Source organism: Hyperolius riggenbachi, chromosome 4 (assembly GCF_040937935.1).
Source record: "Hyperolius riggenbachi isolate aHypRig1 chromosome 4, aHypRig1.pri, whole genome shotgun sequence".
Taxonomy (NCBI): Eukaryota; Metazoa; Chordata; class Amphibia; order Anura; family Hyperoliidae; genus Hyperolius; species Hyperolius riggenbachi.
Window position 1 is genome coordinate 319,320,618 of NC_090649.1, and position 24,633 is coordinate 319,345,250.

The 24,633-nt window shown below is 46.9% G+C and overlaps 1 protein-coding gene across 11 annotated transcripts in view; it reads left to right on the top strand.

Annotated features, from left to right (window-relative positions):
* Nucleotides 1-24,633, top strand: part of SASH1 (SAM and SH3 domain containing 1) — a 1,147,574-nt gene that overhangs the window by 839,002 nt on the left and 283,939 nt on the right. The window contains exon 1 of one of the 11 annotated variants that reach the window (XM_068231709.1): nucleotides 11,302-11,668. The exons of 9 other annotated variants lie outside the window; for them this stretch is intronic. In XM_068231709.1, coding sequence (XP_068087810.1) covers nucleotides 11,561-11,668 — 108 coding nt within the window. In that variant the 5' untranslated portion in view covers nucleotides 11,302-11,560. Of the gene's footprint in view, nucleotides 1-11,301; nucleotides 11,669-11,777; nucleotides 11,872-24,633 lie in introns of those variants that run through there. One more of the 11 variants, XM_068231714.1, reaches the window with a different exon arrangement.

Below are 24,633 nucleotides of genomic sequence, written 5' to 3' on the forward strand. Positions count from 1 at the left end.
ATCCCCGTGATTATGGAACGGTCATCTAGCATCTGTGTGCCTAGCTTCAGTAACGGGCATTCCAGGCAAGTAAGAGTTTTCAGAGTAGAGATTAGTTCTGTTACAAATGTGTGTTTGTGACATACGTATTTAGTAGTTTCATTTATGGAAGAAATCCTGGTACCAGCACTCCAGAGCATAACTAAAATTCATGGGGCCCCTCAGCAAAACTGTGATCCCCCCCCCCCAATGTTCACACTCCTTCCCTTGTCTCCGCTTGTGCCCTTTATGGCCTTGGGGCCCATCTCACACGGGTCATAAAACAAGGGTGGCCAACATGATCTTCACACCCATAACAGGTGTAGCCACAAACACACCTAATCATAAGTATAATCCCATGTATCGGAGGAGGGGAATGTTAGTAGTTTCCCCCCCCCCCCCCCAGCTCTGGGCCCCCCTGTGATCACAGGCGCTGTTCCCCTCTAGTTACGGCCCTGCAGTACTCCCATCCATATGACTGCAATAATGTCTAGGTTAGAGGAAACGGACGGAGCAGTGTTATGCATTTGGCAATAAGCTTATCTTCTGAAACCACACGTAATGTATAGCTTATCTATTCCCTGATATAAAGTGATACACATGAATATTCACATAACTGTTATTCTTTTCCAAAGAATGGGCTGCTAAGTTTATTTTAACAATATAATATAGTGTAAATTGCAGTGACTGTGGTAAGTGAAGTGATCCATCAGCATTATTAGTTGGTCTGACTTGAGTAGACTAAAGGAGGACACACACACGATACAATAAAATTATCCGATTTTATGGCAATTCAATAAATATGATCGGATCTCCCCCAAAAAAATTGAAAGCGTTTTCTTTCAATCGGATTACGATTTTTATCGATCCGTAATGCTGGAAATGTTTCTTCAATGTTTTTAAAGATTGTATGGCGTGTGTTAGATTGTCAATTTATTAATATACACACCCTAGCAATTTTCTCAGAGTTTCCAGTCATTTTTATCATAACTGGGGAAAAATGTAACATAGGTGTGTGGTGCATTGGTCATATTTTTGAAATGTTACAATCAGTCAGAAAAACTGATTGAAATTCTTAAATTGAACAGATATTTAAAAAATTGTAAACATACATGTATCCAGGCACATCGCCTCTAGTTAGGACATTAAATAAATTATTAGGGAAAGGGAGGTGCTGAAGGGGGTGTGGCCAGAAACAGCAAAAATCAATTAACCCTTCGCACACTCACATGCAATTGTTCAAACAAATGCATTCACAGATTTACTCATCCAGGCACAACTGTTATCCCTACAGCTAAATTAAAAGCCAGGGTTTTAGTTCACAGAAGAATGCATTCTTATGCTTAGTCACCTATACTGCGCAGAAGTACCCAGGTAAACATAGGTGTCCTAACTCTGGCCCTGTAACATGCATAGTGTAGACATGCAAACACATTCATTGCATCAAACCTATCAATGGATTAGGAGCACACATCCTAACTTCCTCTCCTGGGAAAGACAGTGCATCTTACCAATCGCACAAGGGAGCTAATGTTATGTGTCCATGTGCACCATGCGCATACACCAGCATAAGCTGTCTGCATGCTGACAAACATACAGGGGAAGGGGGGAGTGCTTTAAAAAATTGTATGATGTGTGGCCACCGTAAGATCTGCTTAGTTACCGTGGGTTATTGAGAATTGCACCGTTCTGTGATAACTGCAGCCACCGTAGTCACGGGTCATTCTCACCATCCTGCCCCTCTCTTCATGTGTACATGTGGCCTCAGGCATCAGACCATGGGTAGCAGTGCACGCTGTGGTTGGAGGCACTTGTGTATCATCACATCAGTTTTCACAAGTGCATCAGCAGCATCTGCTGTATGTGTACACATGGAGTGGAGAATGCCTGCTACGCATGCTAAACAAACTCATGGCAGTACTAGGATCCTTTCATATTTAGTATTGAGCTTTGTGATCCAGTGTGAGTTCCTGGTTACCTGTTATAACCTGGCCTGCCCAGTCACTGTTGATCCTTTGCCCCGTTCTGTGCTCTACCTTTTCTATCTCTAATCATCTGTTGTGATCTTGGCCTGTGATCTCAGCCTTGTCTGTATTCTACCTTGACTTTGGCATGTGAAATTAGCTTTGCTCATCAACAGCAAGTCAACACCTCCAGCTCCTTTCAACCACATTAGTCACTGGATTCCTTCCCAAAACACAAGCCCTCTCCACATTGCAGAATGTCATGACTGATTGTGAGATGAGCCTAGATACCATGACTCAAGAGTCTAATGCTGGGTACACACTATGAGATTTTCTGGTCGATTTACTGTCAGATCGTTATTTCCATGTTCGATTTGCTTTCTGATCGTTTTCCAAGCATTTTCCGATCGATTTCCTATTAAAGTGCACGGAAATCAATCGGAAAATGCTCGGAAATCGATCGAAAAGCAAATCAGACATGTTGGAAATAATCGATCTGACAGTAAATCGACCAGAAAATCTCATAGTGTGTACCCAGCATTAGATAGGACATTAAACTGGTGCCTAGCCCATCATTGTCTGACGGGTGCTTTGGTGGAAGCCTAGGGGATTCATTAGTAAGCCTAGGGTAAGCCTTCATCACCTACTATTGACTGGCATAAGATCATAATACTTTGGTCTAAACTGACACTGTACACCTTGGCAAACCACATGCTGCACTAAAAACCTTTTCCACCCAAATAGATTTTGTCAGGCCCGGGTTTACCTCACAGGAGCCTATAGGCACAGATGTCCTGGCACTTTAGACTTTGCACCCCATACACCTAAAACCCCCCACCAAACCGTACAGCAAGTGTGCTGGCTGGCCCAGCTGACACTTCTCCCTTACTTCCCCTGCCCGTCATAGGTAGCTACAGGTGGCCCGTAGCATTAGGAAGCCAGATGTACCCTCAGTATTAAGTAGGTAGAGGTGTCCCTGACTGAAGGGAGATCTCGTCAGTGGAATGCTGAGAGTAGGGTGAGTAACTTCTCATTTACACTCTCATCAGGACTCTGCATAGGGAAAGAGGGAGGGAGGTGTTTGGGGAGTGGAGTGAGCCTCCTTTCCATCATCAGGCGCCTGTAGGCACGTGCCTACAGTACCTTATGGTAAATCCGACCCTGGATTTTGTTTTGGCTGAACATCATACATTTATCATAATTTGAAACAAGATTCATTCGGGGTTAGGGAAATCCCAGAAGCGTGGTAGCTACAGTGACCAAAATTATATTTTTGCTAAATGTTATCAAAAGATCCTGGATTGGCCAAACTGGTTCCTGAATTCCAGATGAACTTCTCCAGCCCTGGAATGGTTATTTTACATGCATGTTGGGTCTTTAAAAGAAGCACTTCCAAAGCTTGTTTGAAAAGCTTAGGCTCTGTGCCACACTTCACTACTTTCCTAATGTTAACAATAACCAGAGACAGCTAACCTTTTAATCAATTCAATAAACATATGAAGAATATTCATACATTTTATATAAATTCTAAAGGCTCGTACACACGTGCAACTTCTCCTTCCAGCTATTGTCCAAACTTGGTCTGTTGGATGACACTTGGGCGTGTGAGCATGTGACAAATGACTAAATGAGCGAACGATAATAGGTGATTCGCCTGATCCAACAGACGGTTCAACTGATACGACTGTTACGTTGACGTCCTGCAGTTGGCCACATGTGTACGAGTCGTTTGAACGACTTGCACTGGTTATGAATGCGGCCATATCATGCAGTTGGTCACTTGGTTGGTGCATGGAAAATGCAAGTTATCAGTCGCTTGGTTGTGCAGTCTGTCATGTCTTCGGGTTGGTCATGTGGAAAAGTTGCACGTGTGTATAAGTCTTAAGAACACTGAAACACTTGTATACAAAGCCAGTCAGCTGACAACAAAAAAAAGACACTTGAAAATAATGTTTTAGTTTAGTGATATCATTCCCTGCGGTTGATTGATTTTGAGAAATGTTATCAGTACAAATGATAGTTTACTGTACAGGACAATCTCTCTGTAACAGATACCAGCTACTGTTAAAAAAAAAGCATTAGAAAATAATGACACCAGAATTGTACAAGTATGCCTCTGTCTGCTTATTGCCAGACAGTGAACCATCAGTAGTTGTATTCTGTTCACATTTATCAAATTACAAAACAGTGAACCTTAAAATGATCAACCAAGTAACTGTCTAGAAGCCATACTATCCACTCATATAGATTATAGCAGATAACTTCACCCCTGTTGAAATTAGCTCTAATTTTCCCAAGAGTATCTAAAGTGACAGAGTGTAATCTCCTTCAAGGCCCATACACACGGGCTACAACTGTTGCTGGAAACACATGGCGCGCGCATGTTGCGGCAACAGGTCCTCCATGTGGATGAGGCGCGCGCAAGCAACTGTTGCTAATCAGAGCTGTCTCCAGGCGATTGACTTGTTCAATCCCCGGCAACAGCTGTTGCAGCAACCGTCCCTAGTCTAAAGGCCCATACACACGGGCTACAACTGTTGCTGGAAACACATGGTGCGCGCATGTTGCGGCAACAGGTCCTCCATGTGTATGAGGCGCGCGCAAGCAACTGTTGCTAATCAGAGCTGTCTCCAGGCGATTGACTTGTTCAATCCCCGGCAACAGCTGTTGCAGCAACCGTCCCTAGTCTCAAGTCGGTGCGGTCGTGTGTATGTTAGTCTCTAGCAACTCTTGTGAGTCCGACAGTTCATTGAACCTGCAACAGAAGTTGCTGAGCAACAGTTTCCGCTATGTTGCAGACAGGTTGTTGCCGCGTGTATACAATCGTTGCTTGTATACAACTGTCGTTGCTTGAGACTTTCAACTGTTGCTTGTCTCCATGCAACTGCAGACATCTGTGCCTCGTGTGTATGTAGCTTTAATGGCCCATACTCACGAGGGACTTTTGTCGCCTCAACACGCGGCGCGCGCGTGTTGCGGCGACAGGTCGCCCGTGAGTATGGGCCGTTGCACGCGCGCGCACCTCGAACTGTCGCCCGTCGCTCTTGTCGCCATGCGATTGAAAGTTTCAATCGCATGGCAACAGTCGCTGCCGCACCTCCGCCGCAACTGTCGCTAGTCCGCGTGAGTACGCGGACTAGCGACAGCAACCTCCATAGAGGTAAATGGAGCTTCCGGCGGGGGGAGGAGGAACGTCGGCGACAGCTTCCGTCTCGCCGCTGGTCCCTCTTCCGCGTGTGTACGCGGAGGGACCTGGAGAGAAGCTGTCGCCGGCCTGTCGCTAGCACGCTCACGTGTGCTGGCGACAGGCCACTTCTGCAGCCCGTGAGTACGGGCCATTAGTCGGTGCGGTCGTGTGTATGCTAGTCTCTAGCAACTCTTGTGAGTCCGACAGTTCATTGAACCTGCGGCAGAAGTTGCTGAGCAACAGTTTCCGCTATGTTGCAGACAGGTTGTTGCTGCGTGTATACAATCGTTGCTTGTATACAACTGTCGTTGCTGAAGACTTTCAACTGTTGCTTGTCTCCATGCAACTGCAGACATCCGTGCCTCGTGTGTATGTAGCTTTAGGGAAATGATTGAGAAGGAGTGAGGAAACAGCTTTACTGATCCAACTATAAAACATTGCAATAAACAGAATACTGCTGCAGTCATTAAAAATGGAATCATAGTGGACAAGACATCTATTGATATGTCTACTTGGAAGCAGATTCCCCTCCACAGAAAGTTTGCACAATCCTCAGCACTTTCTGTCTAGTAAACAGGCAGACTTTGTACCTTGTGGTTAGTACAGAGTTGTAGACAGAGGTTTGTTTGGGGTCAGCAGCACCACAAGTCTTTTTTTTCCCCCGCAGTTCAGAAGCTAAACAGTTTATTGAGGTGGGCTCAGGGCAGAACCAGAGGAAGGTGAAATGACATGGTGTTTAGATGGCAATACAGTCTACTTTTCCACCTAACACTACACTGTAGCATGACTCCAGGGAACTACTGCTCCCAGCATGCTCGCCGTTCATACAGAGTTCCGCTACTACCAAATTTCCCAGTCACCGCTCACAGCATAATTGTCAGTTTCATGATTCACACTGTGCGCGTTGCATATATAACGAGTGTGAACTGCAATGGACTCTGCACACATAACATACATGTTAATTCAATGCCTACATGCAGCGAGTTAGAATAAGATGATCTATTACAACGCAAAGATGTTCTTGTCACCAGGTATAATAATATCTTTCAGCACAAAGAGCTTCAAACAGATCAACAAAATACCTTAAAAATCTATTTTAATAATAAACCTAGAGATAAATAAATATGAAAAACCACTGTGCATTTGTGACGCTGACAAAAATGATATGTGGACAGCTATAGTGACATTGCCATAAAGCATGTATCTCTCAGTCCACAATACTGTGAAGCTATGCCTGACCCCCAGAAGCTTGCAGCACTCCCCTCTGCAGCATGGGATTGTGGTTGTGTAGAATTACTCTACAGCCCATGATTTTCTTTCATGGTTTAGTTCCACATTCCACACTCTAATAACTCAATGAAAAACAGGAGTTCTTGGCAATACCCTGTAAATTTTACTGAGGACAGTAATGGTTTTGAGGTCAACTGTTGCTGATTACCAAACAATGCCCCTAAGATGTCAGCATCTGTCCCTGACGATGACAAAAATTATTTTATTGTAAATCTGATTTCTGTGTTTAAAAAAAAACTGACATTCAATTTACATTCTTAATTCCTATAATCTTGAGATTAAACGTGAACTAACAAAAGTGGAGCTGTTTAAGCATAGGCTAAGGCTAAGGCTATGTTCACAGTGGTGCGTTGCAGTGCAGTGTAATGGCCTTTCTGCGCTGCAATAAAACACCTATGCAACGTTCACTGTTCAGTGGGTGTGATGTGGTGTAACGGCATGTGGTATCCCAATGCACTGCACGAAGTACCTTACCGCAAAACCCGCCCATTAACAGTGAAGCATACTTTTGTCTGGCTGTATGCTTCACTGTATGCAACGCAACAGTTTGATAACGTGCAGTGCGATTTTACAATGCGTTGCGTTCCTTTTTAACAAGGAACACAATACAACGTCTCACTGTGAACCTAGCCTAAAGTTTGATTGGCTCAGTGTCAAGTTGCATGCTACTTGCATCAAATTCATAAAATGTACATCTCATGGATCACCACCACTAGAGATGGCCAGTGTAATCTTAGTAATGCCTGTTTGCATTGTAAACTTAATACAGTTTTTTCGTGTAGCTTGGAATTGAATGCAGCACGCTAAGCTTATGGATTCCACCATACCGCTAACGCTGATGTGAACATACCATTATAATATAATCGAATTGCATTAGAAAGCAACAAAAGATATTTGTCCCTCAATCTTTCAAATTCATCCCGGCGGATCTGGCCCGCACACGATTTTTCGGTTAACAAGGTGTGTATGAGATTGCCAGATATTTTTTAATGTTAGTCTGCATAGCTCATGTGTGTAATGCCTGGTACACATCATGCAATTCCCCATCAGATAGACAGGTGAATAGATCATTTCCAACAGGTCTGATCTGATTTCCGATTGTTTTTCTGATCAATTTTGTATAGACGTGATCATAAAATCAGAAAAATTATTGAAAAGTCAGATCGCACCTGTCAGAATGTATCATTTTGACCCGTCTCTCTGACAGGAGATTGCATGATGTGGCATAAAAGAAGGAAGTAGGTAGACTACAACGGAATTTCTTGGGTCTTTAGCATGACCGGGATCTTTTGCATGAGTACGGCATTGTTAGAGTGATCCATCGTTTAACCCCTCCTTACAAACATTTGCAGCAGATTAATTCCTCGATTTGCATAGATTTTTATCTAAAGCCTGAACCCCGCTTTAAGCCTTGTATACACTTTCAATTATATGATTGGCCAATACCTGACTAATTTTACCACCTCTATGTAGTATGATATTGAATACTATGAGCAAATTGTGTAGGTAAAATTGGTCAGTGATTGGCCAATCATAATTGAAAGTGCGTACCATGCTTAACCACTTGCCGACCGCACACTCATAACGTGCGTCGGCAAAGTGGCAGCTGCAGGACCAGCGACGCAGTACTGCGTCGCCAGCTGCAGCCTAATTAATCAGGAAGCAGCCGCTCGTACGAGCGGCTGCTTCCTGTCAATTCACGGCGGGGGGCTCCGTGAATAGCCTGCGGGCCGCCGATGGAGGCTCGCAGGCTAGATGTAAACACAAGCGGAAATAATCCGCTTTGTTTACATTTGTACGGCGCTGCTGCGCAGCAGCGCCGTAAGGCAGATCGGCGATCCCCGGCCAATCAGCGGCCGGGGATCGCCTCCATGTGACAGGGGACGTCCTGTCACTGGCTGCACAGGACGGATAGCGTCCTGTGCAGCCCAGATCTCCCGGGGGAGCAGGTAGGAGAGGGAGGGGGAGGATTTCGCCGCGGAGGGGGGCTTTGAGGTGCCCCCCCTGCAAAATGCCAGCCAGGAGGAGCGATCAGACCCCCCCTGCACATCATCCCCCTAGTGGGGAAAAAAGGGGGGCGATCTGATCGCTCTGAGTGCCCTTTGATCTGTGCTGGGGGCTGCACAGCCCACCCAGCACAGATCACCTAAAACAGCGCTGGTCCTTAAGGGGGGGTAAAGGGTGGGTCCTCAAGTGGTTAAAGAGACCCAGATGAGTCTTCCTGTTGTTTTTTCCTTACCCGGGGCTTTCTCCAGTCCCATAAGCATGGATGTGTCCCTCGCCCTCGTTCCACAGTCCTCCATTCAGCCGCAGGCAACTCCTGGTACGCGGCTCAGTTGGACTCAGTCTGACTGAGTGATGTCAGATGGGGCCTTGCGCAGAAGGTCCGCCTCTGAGTCGCTTACCAGGGAAAATTACGGCTGAACGTAGGCGCTGAGGAGGATGGGGAGGGACACATCCATGCTTATGGGGCTCGAGGAAGCCCCGGGTTAGTAAAAAAACAGCAGAAAGACTCAGCTCTGAGTCTACATTTAGTGCGTTACCATAACACTAAACGTTACAATGCGACGCTAACGTCGCACTGTGAACGTTCCCATAGGCTTATCATTGCAGTGCAGTAAGCTGGATTATAAGACTTTATAACGCAGCTCAGCAATGTCCCACTGTGAATAAGCCCTCAAAGTCAACGTAGCATACATTTAGAGTACATAACTAGGGTTGCCAGGTGTCCGGTTTTACACCGGACAGTCCGGTTTTTGTGCGCTGTGTCCGGGGCTTGCTAAACCGGACAATTAAGTTGTCCGGTTTAGAGCCCCCCCCCGCAGCGCAGGAGGAGAACAGCGCAGCAGAGAGAGAGCTGGGAGCAGCGGTGGAGAAGGGGGGCAATCTCCCCCCCCCCTTCCCTCACCTTAGAGTGCTCTCTCTCCCCCGCTGTCTCCTCCAGGATGATGTGCAGGCTGGCGAGTGGCTGCAGGCGGAACTTACCTCTGTGTCGCTCCAGCGCCGAAAGTTCGGGTCCCGCAGCCGCTGAGATTCGACTCAAAAAAGATCCGGATCAAAGATCCGAATCATTCATGAGCCGGACAACACTGATCAGTCTGAATAGTGTTGTCCGGCTCATGAATGATTCAAATCTTTGATCCGGATCTTTTTTGAGTCGAATCTCAGCGGCTGCGGGACCCGAACTTCCGGCGCCTGCGACACAGAGGTAAGTTCCGCCCGCAGCCACCCGCCAGCCTGCACATCATATTGGAGGAGACAGCGGGGGAGAGAGAGCACCCTAAGGTGAGGGAAGGGGGGGGAGATTGCCCCCCTTCTCCACCGCTGCTCTCAGCTCTCTCTCTGCTGCACTGTTCTCCTCCTGCGGGGGGCACCTGGCTACCTATTCTGGGCACATATAGCCCCTGGCTACCTATTCCGGGCACATATACCCCCTGGCTACCTATTCTGGGCACATATAGCCCCTGGCTACCTATTCTGGGCACATATACCCCCTGGCTACCTATTCCGGGCACATATAGCCCCTGGCTACCTATTCCGGGCACAAGTAGCCCCTGGCTACCTATTCTGGGCACATATAGCCCCTGGCTACCTATTCTGGGCACATATAGCCCCTGGCTACCTATTCTGGGCACATATACCCCCTGGCTACCTATTCTGGGCACATATACCCCCTGGCTACATATACTGGGACATATATACCCCTGCCTACGTATACTGGGACATTTACACCCCTGCCTACATATACTGGGACATATATACCCCCTGGCTACATATACTGGGCACATATATCCCTGGCTACATATACTGGGAACACTGGCTGTTTGTCATTATGTGCATTTAGTGGTGAAAAGCTGTCTCTTTTGTGCATTTACTGGTGAAAAGCTGTCTCTTATTATGTGCATTTACTGGTGAAAAGCTGTGTCTTATTATGTGCATTTACTGGTGAAAAGCTGTCTCTTGTGCATTTACTGGGGAAAAGCTGTCTCTTATTATGTGCATTTACTGGCGAAAAGGTGTCTCTTATAATGTGCATTTACTGGTGAAAAGCTGTCTCTTATGTGCAGTTACTGGTGAAAAACTGTCTCTTATGTGCACTGGACCAGTACTACTGGTGAGGACAGTTAGTGACATGGCTATGTACTCTGTAATGTGCTGCAGAAGATGTAAGTGCGATATAAATACTATAAATTTTTTTTAAAAAAAAGCCCATTGCTTAGCCCCACTCTACATAAAAGTGCGCTTCTGACTCCGCCCCTAACTCCACCCCCTGTCCGGTTTTCTCCATCAGCCGACCTGGCAACCCTATACATAACTCCAATATTGAGAATGTTCTTCTACAATACAAATATTGTTGTTGTGGCGCTGCATACATACTAACATACATACATATATATATTTTTTTTTCTTATACAGTTTTTCTGCACACATGGCTCGCCAATCTTAATGTGCCATTGAAAAGCTGTGTTAAAAGCCTTTAACTCTGCACCCAAGGCTTGTCCGTAGCGCAACTGATCGTCATAAATGGTAGCTTTCATGAGAATGGCCCCTGGCTGTAGTGGGGTCCAGTGAGAGCACAGTTCATGCAGCAGGCCATTCATCCTTTGGCTCATTTCCATGCAGGGATCCTGACATCACACTACCTTTTGTAGCTCGGACTTTTTTTTCCCCTGCACAGTGTGCAGGCGGGACAAACCATAATAGTCTGGAGGGGGAGTTTCATTAACATTCCAGGCTTTTGCAAATAGCTCAATAAACATAGTAGGCTGAGTCGGTGTCAGACTGCGCCTGTGATTATGTGCGGCATTCAGCAGAGCTGAATGTTCCGGGCAGTGTTTTGTTTTTGTGGACTGGCTCCCCCTGTGAAACTTTATGGAGCAGTCCTGACCGCTGCGCTCGGAGTGTGAGACTCCAGAGCAGTGTGAAGTTTGGGAAGGAGTGCAAGGCTACGTCCGGGGCTGACGATGGGCTGCCCATGATACTGGAGATACTATGCTACAGCGGGTTGTACCGGGGGATCACACGGGCTGACTGAGGGATGAGGGCCGCGCATCACTGACACGTCCAGTCTCCTGTCGTATCTCTGCCCTCCAGCACAATTATGGAGGGTGAAGAGGCAGCTGCCAGTCCTCCTCCTGATTCCCCTACTGATGATGGCATCCCTACTGACGCCTTCTCCAAGATCTGGAAAGATGTGATGGGAATGTTGGTGAGTGAGGCTGGGGGAGGGGGGTTTACAAGGTGGATAATGAATTGGTGGAAGGGGGTTTATTGCTATTGGATAACTAGGAAACACTAATCAGTTTACTGGCGTGTATCCTGTAACGGCTGACTGGAGTTCACCCACTTCATTTACCTGAATGGTACCCTTGAGTTCTGGTGTTGGGATATTAGCAGAGGATACATGATATGGTATGATTATTTACCTTAACTTTTTTTTAATAATCCCTGTAGAGGTGCCCATTCACAATACAATTTAGCGAACAATTAACCTTCCGATTAGATCGTATAGTTGATGCTGCCAATTAACTGTGATGATTCTGCTTATTGATTGGATGAACAGTATATTTTTTAGATTGAAGCTATCTTAAATTATTTTATTGGTTATATTTTTATCTCGTTTATGGCCCAGATTGATCACAATTATCAGATTGGAAGGTTGATAGTTTGCGAAAATTGTATCATCAATGGGAACTTTTACTGATAACCATCACATACCTGCTTTCTTCTAGCTTTATGTCATTTGGTATTAACTTTTTGAGTTGCTGAGTTTTAGGGTTTGTTATTATGATTGACAGTGTTGCAAACGGTACTTGATACAAACAGTAGTTATAAATTATAATTATTGCTACAGCTTCAAACTGTTTAACTTTAATTCATGTTTAATTCAAACGTGTTTAATTTTAGACAAATTCATTAATTTTAGTAGTGGAAAACCTAGTTAATGATGATCTGGCTAATTTTATGATTAGCAAGACTTTGTTTTACATCGTTTTTAGTCTCTCAAACAAGTTTGTTTTTGGCTGTGACATATAAAATAAACAGACATTTATTGGAATGTACAGGAAAAATAAAAATGCTGTACCATAGCTATGCATCCGCAGTCAAGTGTGTAGGGCTGTATATCCTTCCAGTGTACATCAAACTGTGATGCAGGGGAACAACATTGGATCAGAGTGTATGGAGATTAGTCATAAAGTTTTTTTTTTTTTTTTTTTTTTTCACCTGCTTCCAAAGAGTAAAATAAAAATATATAATCAAGGTAATATTGAAATGAAGTTAATCGGGAACAACTTATGTTGAGTTATTATTTTGCTTGTAAATGTGACAGGTTATGTTTTTTTATTAATTAGCTGAAAAATAAGTCATTTCTGAGAGGTTTTCTGAATTGACTCCCTTGTGTGCAAAGTAAAGCATGTGTGCTACCACAGCTGGCTATAGACCAGCTGTGTAAAGAACCATCTGGGACTGCCCTCACTTACAGTGTCAGGTCCTGTTTACTAAGAAAGTGATTTCAGGTGTAAGATTGTTTTGGCTCATTAGATACTTCAGTTTTCCTTGTTTCTCAGAAAATCTTTCACCTTATAATATTTTAACTTTATTTGGAAATCTCCTTGTGTTTGTCCCTTGTGCTGCGTTTGTTTGGTTGTGTTTGTGGAGTGCCAATATTTGCCACTGAGCTGTTTGTAGTAGTCCCTGCTTACAGCCCGCCATGTGTTCCACTCTCATAAGGCTAGGGATAGCTCTCTCATGAGGCAAGGTGAAACATTTGCATCAGGTGCAGAAATTACAGGGGCAGCATTTTTGCACAGTGTTTACACTAATGGCCCATACTCATGGGCTACAATTGTCGCTGCAACACGCGGCGCGCGCGTGTGTTGCGGCGACAGGTCGCCCGTGAGTATGAGGCGCAACTCGGGCACGCACCCCGAACCCTCGCTTGTCGCTGCTGTCGCCAGGCGATTGGCGCGGTCAATCGCCCGGTGACAGTTGCCGCCGCAACTGTCGCTAGTCCGCGTGAGTATGCGGACTAGCGACAGCAACCAGCAGGGAATACCCTGATCTTCCAGCGGGGGGGGGGGGGGGAGGAACATCAGCGACAGCTTCCTTCGCGTCAGTTGCCAGGTCCCTCCGCCGTGTGTATGTGGAGGGACCTGGCGACGAGCTGTCGCCGGCCTGTCGCGCACATGCTCCCGTGTGCTAGCGACAGGCCAGAAATGTTGCCCATGAGTATGGGCCATAACAGCATGCAGTCAGAGTAGGAGGAGAAGTGAGACTCACAGCCAGCCAGTGTGCTATTGTGTTGAGCTGCAGCAGGTCATGTGAGAACATTAAATGAAGCAGAGCAAATTGTCAGGTGCTGTGCGATCATTCCAAATTGGGTGGTGCATCCCCACAAGTTTTCCTCAGGCAGCAAAAAGTCTAGAACCAGTCCTGCATAAGGCTGAAGTGTGATGTAAGGTGAGGTGATTTCCAAGTAAGGTTTTGGATTGTGTAGGAAGCTAGTGATCCAAATTGACACACAGCATTCCATAGGCTATTAGTATATTCAAGGAAATTTACTGTGAGAAGGCTGGAGGCTGCCATATTTACTTGCTTTGAGGGTCCATTCACACTGAAGCCGTTGCTGTTAGTTATAACTGAACGGACAATTGATGTGCAGCCCAATGCCCATGTTTCCCCATGGGTTATGTCACATTATATGTGTTACTTTTAACTGAAAGCTTTTTACAATGCACTGCTATAGAACATGCTCAGGTAAAACACATCTGTTTTTTTTAAAGGGGCACTATGGCAAAAAATTTTAAAATATGTGCAAACATATACAATTAAGAACTGTTTTTTTTTCCAGAGTAAAATGAGACATAAATTACTTTTCTCCTATGTTGCTGTCACAGTAGGTAGTAGAAATCTGACAGAAGCGACAGGTTTTGGACTAGTCCATCTCTTCATAGGGGATTCTCGGGATTTATTTATTTTCCAAGGCACTAAGGCCCCGTTCACTCTTGCGGTTTTGCAAAAACCGCACCGGATGTCCGGACCGCACCGGAGCCGGATCGGACCTGACCCGTACGGTTCCAGTCCGGATCCGGTCCGGTTGCATATGGTTTCCGTGCGGTATGAACACGGTTGCGGTCCGGATCCGGATTCTTAAAGAGATAACAACCTGTATAAATACCTGGGGTTCTGGGAGGTCAGCAGAAGCTCTGGGGTCATTGTTGGAGACAGCTGGACGTGTGGAGACCATCCTTGGATACAGAGACAGCAGTTGGGACCATGGATCCAGTCATTTTTTACGCTTATTACCTGGGAATTCTCTCCTTCCTGTTGTTTACCTACTACTATGTGGGGAGAAGGCGTGCTCCTCGCAGGAGATGGTGGGTGCACCCTCTACTAGCCAGGAGGCAGAGGAAGGGAGAGTTCCAGGCCCTCTACCGGGACCTCAGACGACACCCACAGAAGTTCTACAGCTACACTCGGATGTCTATTCCCCTGTAAGTATCTAGGCCTAAATACACCAACCCCCACCATCCCTAAACACCCCACCCTCACCCCCACAACACCTCATCCCTGTATACCTAGCTAAACACACCACCCTGACCCCCACACCCCTGTATACCTAGCTATACACTACACCCCCACCCTCCACAACACTCCCAAACCTCTGTAAACACACCTCCCCCATCCTCCACCCAACACCTTGTCCCACAACATACTTTACAGCTTCTTCCTTTCCATCTCCTGACAGGTTTGATACCCTTTTGGAGATGGTGAAGGATGACCTTAGGAAGAAGGATACCACGTTCAGGAGAGCAGTCACACCACAAGAACAACTACTCATCACACTGAGGTATGTAAAAACAAATTTTTTTATTGCAAAAACAACCACTTTCCAACATGGAAACATTCTTCCAACATGGAAGACAAAAAATAACATATCTATGGTATAGCCCGGTCAGTTTTAAGGAACACCAACCACCAACTTTGTGCTGGAAGAGTTGCAGGGCATAGCTGCCCAAGTGTCTTTCGGGGACACCAGTCCCTAATATTAAAGTGCTTCAAAAACCTAACCACTGGCACAGGACCCTCTGAGCCATGGATGTAGGACACAGGTCAGTGAAAAGGCTAGGCCTCTCACCGACCAGTGTAGGTGTCCTTCATCCATGGCTCCAAGGGTCTTGTGCAAGTGATTAGGAACAAGAACAAAGTGAGGAGCAAGAGGAACCGATGGCAGAGGAGCAGGACTACAGGTAGTGTCTTTCGGGGACACCAGGCCCTAAATTTTTAGTGCTTCTAAAACCTAACCACTGGCACAGGACCCTCTGAGCCATGGATGAAGGACACAGGTCAGTGAAAAGGCTAGGCCTCTCACCGACCAGTCAAGGTGTCCTTCATCCATGGTTCAAAGGGTCTTGTGCAAGTGGTTAGGAACAAGAACAAAGTGAGGAGCAAGAGGAACCGATGGCAGAGGTGCATGACTACAGGTGCAGTGCAACAGGCACAAGGTTGTGACCCAGGTAGTGTCTTTCGGGGACACCAGGCCCTAAAATTGAAGTGCTTTAAAAACCTAACCACTGGCACATGACCCTCTGAGCCATGGATGAAGGACACAGGTCAGTGAAAAGGCTAGGCCTCTCACCGACCAGTGAAGGTGTCCTTCATCCATGGCTCCAAGGGTCTTGTGCAAGTGATTAGGAACAACAAAGTAAGGAACAAGAGGAATCAAAGGCACAGGTGCAGGACTACAGGTGCAGTGCAACAGGCACAAGGTTGTGACCCAGGTAGTGTCTTTCGGGGACACCAGGCCCTAAAGTTCAAGTCCAGCAAAAACAAAAGTTCCCTGACATGGTCATCTGAACACCTCTGAACCTTGGTTGAAGGAGATGGGGCAGGGAAAAGGTTGGGCTAAAAAGCCCTGGGATGGTATCCTTCCTCCGAGGATCGGAGGTATTCAGAGGAGCATGTCCAGGAACAATTTGACTTTTTTTTTTCAAATTGGATCGGCACCACTACTAGAAAAGGTGGGAGTTGCTGCCTGGAAATCTGGACTCTCTTGGGTGCTGGTCGTGGATGAGCTGGACCCTGACAGCGGTGGCCCATATTGACTGCCTCTGTAGCCGGTGTACATCTGTGATGATTGCCAGGTGGGCACCGCTGTTGGTTGTGGGGGTCTAAAAATTGGTGGTTGCAATAATGGCGTGTCCATGTGTTGTTTGATCACCTCCAGCAAAGTGGAATGGCACGCCATCATGTTTTGGGAAGGCACCTTTTCCAAATATGGTATTAGAGACATCACAGTGTGAAAACACGGGTGTGCCTGCAATTTCAGTAGTTCCTTGCTTTGTTGATGCATTTGCTGCATCATGTTCTGCAGCTGGCCCACCGACTGATGATGCTGCGCACGCAGTTGGTCGATTTCTCCTCTGTGCATCTCATGCATCATTTTAAGCTCGTCCCTGTAGTGCCCATGTACAGCGTCGAGCTCACATTGCAGTGAAGTGATGTGGGACTTGTACTGCTCCATGATATGGCCCCTGTCCTCATCTTGCAACTGCCGGGTTATGAGAGTTTGGTGGCTCTGAAGAATCCCGAGAAGTCCGGAGACAGCCCCGGACATCTCGGACTCTGTCTCTCTCCTTGTTGGGGGGAGGGTACCTCGACGCCTCACTGGTGGGGTGGTCCTCACTGGTGGTGTGGCAGCATCTTCCCGTCCTCTGGCCTGTGTCGGGGTTGCCCTGCGCGCTGGTTGTGCTGCAGTCTCTCGGTGCTCCTCACTTTGTTCTTGTTCCCCTGGAGCTTCCATAGCGGTCGATTGTGGAGGTGCAGCTTCTTCCACACTCGGTCCTGCAACCTCAACATCCAAGCTCTCTTCTACCAAGTCATCATCAAAGGAGAGAGCTGGGATAGCTAAGGACTCCCTCCTCCTACTCCTCTCCTCGGGGCAATAGGTTACATCGGCGACGTCATCATCCACCAAGCTCTCCTCACTGCTGAACCGTGCCTCCTGGGTCGGTTCCTCTTGCTCCAAATTGTCTTCAGTCCTGTAGATAAAAACAATATTTATTGGTGTGCCAAACAGCATGTGGCGTCAATTCACAGAGCTAGCAAACACTTTATCAACAGTTTCTACCAAACCAGTTCGCTAGCCATGGGAATTGAGGCCAGTTTATAGCAATACATGGCCGAAGTCATGGTAGTTGTCTGCTAAAATGAGCTCAGTTCCTGCCCACAGTAGTGGTACTTACAGTCTAGGTTCCAGGCTTGCATTGATGAAAGACAATTGCTTGGCAAATTGGTAGTCTTTTTGTCGCTTTCCCCCGCCACTGCCACTTCGTTCGGCAAGTTCTTTTCTTCCGTAGCCATTTCACGTATGCATCACGTATATTGCGCCACCTTGTCTTGAACCTTTCTCCTGTAACGACATGAAAAATTGATTTCGATTATTTCTCTTGTAGGTACATCGCAACTGGACAAACATATACATCGCTACATGTCACATTTCGTATTGGGAAGAGCACGGTGGCAGGCATCGTCGTGAGGACTTCGAGGATCCTTTGGACGTGACTGATACATGCTTGTGCCAGACACCACGAAATGGGAGGAGATCGCCCAGGGCTTCTGGACCGAGTGCAAGTTTCCTAATTGTGTTGGCACACTGGATGGGAAACACATCCGGCTTCAGAAACCCGTGGGGAGTGGCAGCCATTATTTCAACTATAAAAAATACTTTAGCATTGTTCTAATGGCAGTGGCAGATGCGGACTACAAGTTTGTGTACGTGGACGTGGGGTCTTACGGTAGTTCCAATGACTCTGGAATTTTCCAGCGTACGACCCTTTGCCGGCTGATGGAGGAAGGCAGACTGCGTCTCCCCCGTGACAGACCCTGGCCTGGGAGAAGGGCACCGGCCTACCCCTATGTGTTTGTGGGGGACGAGGCCTTCGCCCTGTCCGACCATGTAATGCGTCCGTACCCAGACAGGGGACTTGATGCCAGCCAGCTACACTTCAATGCTCGGTTGAGCCGTGCAAGAAGAATGGTGGAGTGCACATTTGGGATCCTGGTGTCAAAGTGGAGGGTGTTCCACACGCCCATGCTGCTGAAACCGGGCAACACAGTTGTCGTGGTGAAGGCAGCATGCATCCTCCACAACTTTGTGCGGCAGGAGGAAAGAGAGACTCCGGAACCCCCGAATGTGCTTCCACTAATGCCCCTGCGGAGGTATGCAACCAGGCCAAGGGTAGTGTCACTGCGGAACAGGGACCAACTGAGACTTTATTTTACCACACCACCAGGACGAGGGTGAATGTTTGGTTTTTAATATGTTTTGTTGAAATGTGTTTATTTTGGAGTTTCAAGTTTTTAAGTGATTTTAAATGTCTTAGTTTTTTACAATAAATTGATGTTTAATAATTGGTCATTGTGTATGTTTTATGTGCACAGGTGGGGTACATCGCAGGTGGGTGGGAGACATCACAGGTGGGTGGGAGACATCACAGGTGGGGTACAGGTGGGTGGGATACATCACAGGTTAGGTACAGGTGGGTGGGATACATCACAGGTGGGGTACAGGTGGGTGGGATACATCACAGGTGGGTGGGATACATCACAGGTGGGGTACAGGTGGGTGGGATACATCACAGGTGGGTGGGATACATCACAGGTGGGGTACAGGTGGGTGGGGAACAGGTGGGTGGGCCACGGGTGGGTGGGCAACACGTGGGTGACACAAATCCATAGCAAAAGTGGAATACATCACAAGCTAACCACAAGCCCCCCCCAAAACTTCTAGTCAACATACCCTCTGTGCCTTGCTGTCTCTTGCTCAAGTGCTCAAAGTCCTCCACATACAGCTTTGCAATTTTTTTCCACAGGCCTCTGCATTTTTTGATGTTGCTGTGGTCCGCATCCCCCTTGTCCCACAAGGCTGGTACCTGCTGCACCTGTAGGATGAGGTCTTCTGATGTGTAGGGCCTCACCCCCTCGTTATCAGACATATCGTCAGACATGTTGCTGCCAAAGAGTCACTGCTGCTCCACTCTGTGAACGCTGGTGCCATGTGGTCCCCATCCAAAATGGCCACCATACCATAGAGTCAGCATAGGAAGTGTGGTATAACATCCGGTTTTTATAGCCAGTGTGTTGTGCGCTCTCCGGTTCTCATTGGTTTCCATTGGCCGGATGCAACATTCCGGCTCCGGTCCGGATACGTCAGCCGGACCAGCCGGACCAAAAAATAGCGCATGTTAGAACGGACGGCGGAGTCCGGATCCGGTCCGGCTCCGGTCCGGACGAAACGGACGCATGTGAACGGTCGCATAGACTTTCATTGCTATGCCGTGCGTCCGTTTCGTCCGGTCCGCATGCGGTCCGGCTCCGGCACGGCTCCGGCACGGCGATTCCGGATAGCAACCGCTAATGTGAACCGGGCCTTAGTGAATGGTAGTTGCTCCATCCAACTGCCAAAAAAACTGTAGCGAGCAGGGAGGCTGGCTAGCATCATTGTCCTTTCTAGGGAATATCTTTATATAGAATAAAAGCCTTGCTGAGAATCCCCTGTGAAGAGATGGACTAGTCCAAAACCTGTCGCTTCTGTCAGATTTCTACTGCCTACTGTAAGTGACTGCAGCATAGGAGAAAAGTCATTTATGGCTCATTTTACTTTGGAAAAAACGTACTTCTTATTTGTCTATGTATGCACATATTTCAAATTTTACAATTTTTCGCCATAGTGCCCCTTCAAGCATTTAGTGTCCTTGTAAGCCCTGCTGGTCTATCTGGCTGCAGTAGTGTCTGACTCGCACTAGAATCAAATATGTAGGTATTCTTGTCTGATGTGACAAAAAATGTTAGACCCCTTTTTTGCTATGTTTAGGGTCTATGGCTAAAAGTTTAGGGGCAGAGGATCAGCAGGACAGTCAGGCAACTGGCATTGCTTAAAAGGAAATAAATATGGCAGCCTCCATATGCCTCTTGCTTCAGGATCAGGTTTCTTGTATGGATTTCCTTCTTCCTCTAAACAGCCAATGAGGTAACATTACATTTGCAGATGGAGAGGTACATTGCTTTATTATATATTTTCATGGTTTCAAATTAAGATTCTGGCTGAAAAGAGTAGTGGTTTTTGTCATGTTCACAATTGTATAAGGTTGCCCAGCAAGCTCATGGTGAACCAGAACTCCTTGGAGTGTGTAAGGGGCTAAAAAGGACCCCAAAAAAAGTCTTGCAAAAACACTATGCAAAACAGAAATGTGCCTTCTTAACCTGCCTGGCGTTCTATTAAGATCGCCAGGCAGGCTGCGGGAGGGTTTTTTTTTAATAAAAAAAAAACTATTTCATGCAGCCAACTGAAAGTTGGCTGCATGAAAGCCCACTAGAGGGCGCTCCGGAGGCGTTCTTCCAATCGCCTCCGGCGCCCAGAATAAACAAGGAAGGCCGCAATGAGCGGCCTTCCTTGTTTTGCTTACATCGTCGCCATAGCGACGAGCGGAGTGACGTCATCGACGTCAGCCGACGTCCTGACGTCAGCCGCCTCCGATCCAGCCCTTAGCGCTGGCCGGAACTTTTTGTTCCGGCTACGCTGGGCTCAGGCGGCTGGGGGGACCCTCTTTCGCCGCTGCTCGCGGCGGATCGCCGCAGAGCGGCGGCGATCAGGCAGCACACGCGGCTGGCAAAGTGCCGGCTGCGTGTGCTGCTTTTTATTTCAGCCAAATCGGCCCAGCAGGGCCTGAGCGGCAGGCTCCGGCGGTACTGGACGAGCTGAGCTCGTCCAGACCGCCCAGCAGGTTAAAAGAGAAGGTATTTGCAATTACTCAGGTTGCAATGCGCGTATGAGTTCTCCCACAATGCATCACTGCTGAATATGCAAATTGCCCCTTTGTTGTGGAGGTTAAAACTCACCTGATCGCCTATTCCAGCATTGTCTCCAGGGTGTCACATGACACGCCATCAGGATGTGCCAGTGTATTACACACTGGCATCCAGCATGTAATATGCTGGTGTGTCATGTGACACCCTGTAGCCATGGATATGTGACACTGGAATCGGTGATTGTAAGTTTTAACCCCTGCTTATCGCCGCTCACGACTCTGCAGGGAGGGGGGGAGAGGAATGTACAGCACACGGCCTGCGGGTCATAGGTTATCCAGTGCTGGGTCAACTCCTTGATTCTTAACCATAACCCTGACATGCTTTCTTCCCTAACATTCCTAATCTTTGCATTTACCTGATACTGGTCATCTTCTACTGGTTGTTTTGACTTCAGTGGCTGGTCCTGACACCTACTAATGAGTGTTACTGGACAACCATGCTAAGGACTCTGTAGCAGTAAATTTGTGTGCATGGTGTAATGTATGCGAAAACCAACTCCCTTCTCCTATCAGAAAGTCCATCCAGTTTAGCCAGCGTGCTGAGCGGGGCCTGTATAGTGCAAGTGGAGCATTATACATACACCTGCTCTCATGACGATACAGGGCCCTCTTCACATCCTGTTGAGTTTACAAGTGCTGTGCAGCCAGCAAATCACCATGTAGGCTCTGTCCCTGTCACATAAGTGAAGAGGGTTCTGTATTGTCAACGGGAGCAGTTAATGTATAACACTTTGCTGGAGCTCTGCATTATGTATAGGACTAGACCCACCTAGCTCCTGGCCATTCCCCCCCCCCCCTTTTTCCTATGCTGGAGGTTGGGGGGTGGGGGGTTGCAGCTGACAGGACTCTGTGTTGGGGCCCTTGAGTTACAAGATGGATTAATTTTTTTGTTTGTGTTGTTGTTATAATTGTAGTGTTGTTGTCTATGTTCCCCGTTAGTAAGAGTCCACTTGCTGTGCATAGTGACCTGGTAATTGGACATGAATTGAGGAGGAATGTTTCTCAGTATAAACCCAGGCAGTGGTATTGGTCTGACAGAGGTTAAAACCATATAGCACTGTAATATGAAGTTCATCTATAAAGAATAAGGAACATGTTTATTCTGTGGAGAATGTGTGTACATGCCTACAGTAGCTGTGACTGGTTATTCTGGCACATGGCTGCACTCATCCCAGGAGCAGCAGGTGTGCAACAATATCAGTTTGTCAGGGAAACTGTTGGATCATTTTCTTGACCTTTTTGATGATGTTTAAAGTTTGGACTAAAATGACATTCATCTTTTTTAATGTTCCAATAATCTGTGACATTTGAATGAATGACTGTTTATTGCTGTATTTATTTACGTGTTTGATTGCTTTTATATCTGTGAACGGAGAATTGTTTTCAAAACACACCAAATGATATTAAACAAATAAATGCAGTAGTAGATGAGTCATGCAGGTTTTATAGTGTCTGTGAGGTAATAGCATTGTTTGAATTCGTGAAATTGCTTGAGTCAGCCATATAGCAGTTTGCTTTGACAGCTGTTAAAGTGGACCTGAAATCTTGCACAGGATAGAAGGGAAACATAGAGAAATGCAGCCTGTATGTATTTAGAGAGTTTAGTCTGTCTAATGCCCCATCATCTGTGAGTAATCACCACAGTAATTTGATCTCTCAGCTGTGTTAGCTCAGGAATCTCCACTGCCACAACAGAGCAGCTAATTTGTAAACTCAGGATGTTAACAATATGTCTGCTTCCGTGAAAGCAGGAAGTAGGCACACTGCAGGGATTGTATCAGCTGTAACAAAGAGAGGTCATTATGCTGTGAGCAGGGAGGAAGTTCTGAGTTTAGGTCCGCTTAACCACTTGAGGACCCAGCCTTTACCCCCCCCCCTAAGGACCAGCGCTGGTTTTTATGATCTGTGCTGGGTGGGCTCTGCAGCCCCCAGCACAGATCAGGTTGCATGCAGAGCGATCAGATCGCCTCCCCCTTTTTCCCCCCCCTATGGGGATGATGTGCAGGGGGGTCTGATCGCTCCTGCCGGCTAGTATGTTGCGGGGGCACCTCAAAGCCCCCCTCCGTGGCAAAATTCCCCCCCCCCCTCTCCTTCCTCTCACCCCTGGTGATCGGGGCTGCACAGGACGCTATCCGTCCTGTGCAGCATGGGACAGGATGTCCTCTGTCACATGGCGGCGATCCCCGGCCGCTTATTGGCCAGGGATCGTCAATCTGCCTTACTGCAGCAGCTCCGTTCAATGTAATCAAAGGAGACAAACGTCTCCCGCGTTTACATTTAGTCTGCGAGCCGCGATCAGCGGCTCGCAGGCTATTCACGGAGACCCGCTCCGTGATCTAACAGGAAACGGCCGCTCGTGCAAGCGGCCTTTCCTGATTAATTAGGGAGGCACCTGGCGACGCAGATATGCGTCGCTGGTCCTCCAGCTACCACTTTGCCGCCTCACGGTATTAGTGTGCAGTCGGCAAGTGGTTAAAGGCCTAGAGAAGTATGTTGCTGCTATATATAAGGACTCTTATTCCAAATCATCGATTGGGTGCCTATAATAAGCACAGGTGGCTATTAGCCTACGTTTAGTGGTGCATTGTGGTGCCTTGTAACATGGCTTGCTGCACTGCAATGCACATCTGTGCGACATTCACAGTCTTCACCCCTACAGGATGCTTGCTGGTATATACAAAATGGGGGAGACATGGCTGTATCAAAATAACAAACAAGCAAAAAACAAACAATGCAAGTACCGGTATATTGCATTCTTTGCTTTCTACCAGGGCCTCATTTTAAAGTATTTTAAGTACACACATGTCCTGATGAACAAATCTGCCTCGCAGTTGACCAGGACTCTGCTGAAACAGTTTCCACATTATCGAAAACCTTAATAAGCCTGAGTGGACCATTGTGATTTTTTTTTTCTTTTAATAATAGACTATGGCTAATCCTCTAAGGTAACAATTCTACATTAAGAAGTGAGCTCTGAGTTTCTAAAACTGCTTCTGGTGCATGCTGACTTGTTGCTGTACCACCCCTAAGTTATTCCAGGAATTCCACAGCTCATGTCAGGAGTCAGGACTGAGCGGGCCTTTGATCAGATGGCATATGTAGAGCAGATGCAGGTCTGTGATGTAATGTAGTGGCTATGCAGCCTTCCAAAAAGTATTAGTTCATCATAGGTTATCATAGCTGCATCTGTCTTGTGCAGTCATTTACAAGACTTCCATCTATTTAATTAGCCACCGCTGTAGCAATTACTTGACCATTTGTTTCAGAGACAGTAAATACAGATAGGCCCTTTGAAAGAAGATGA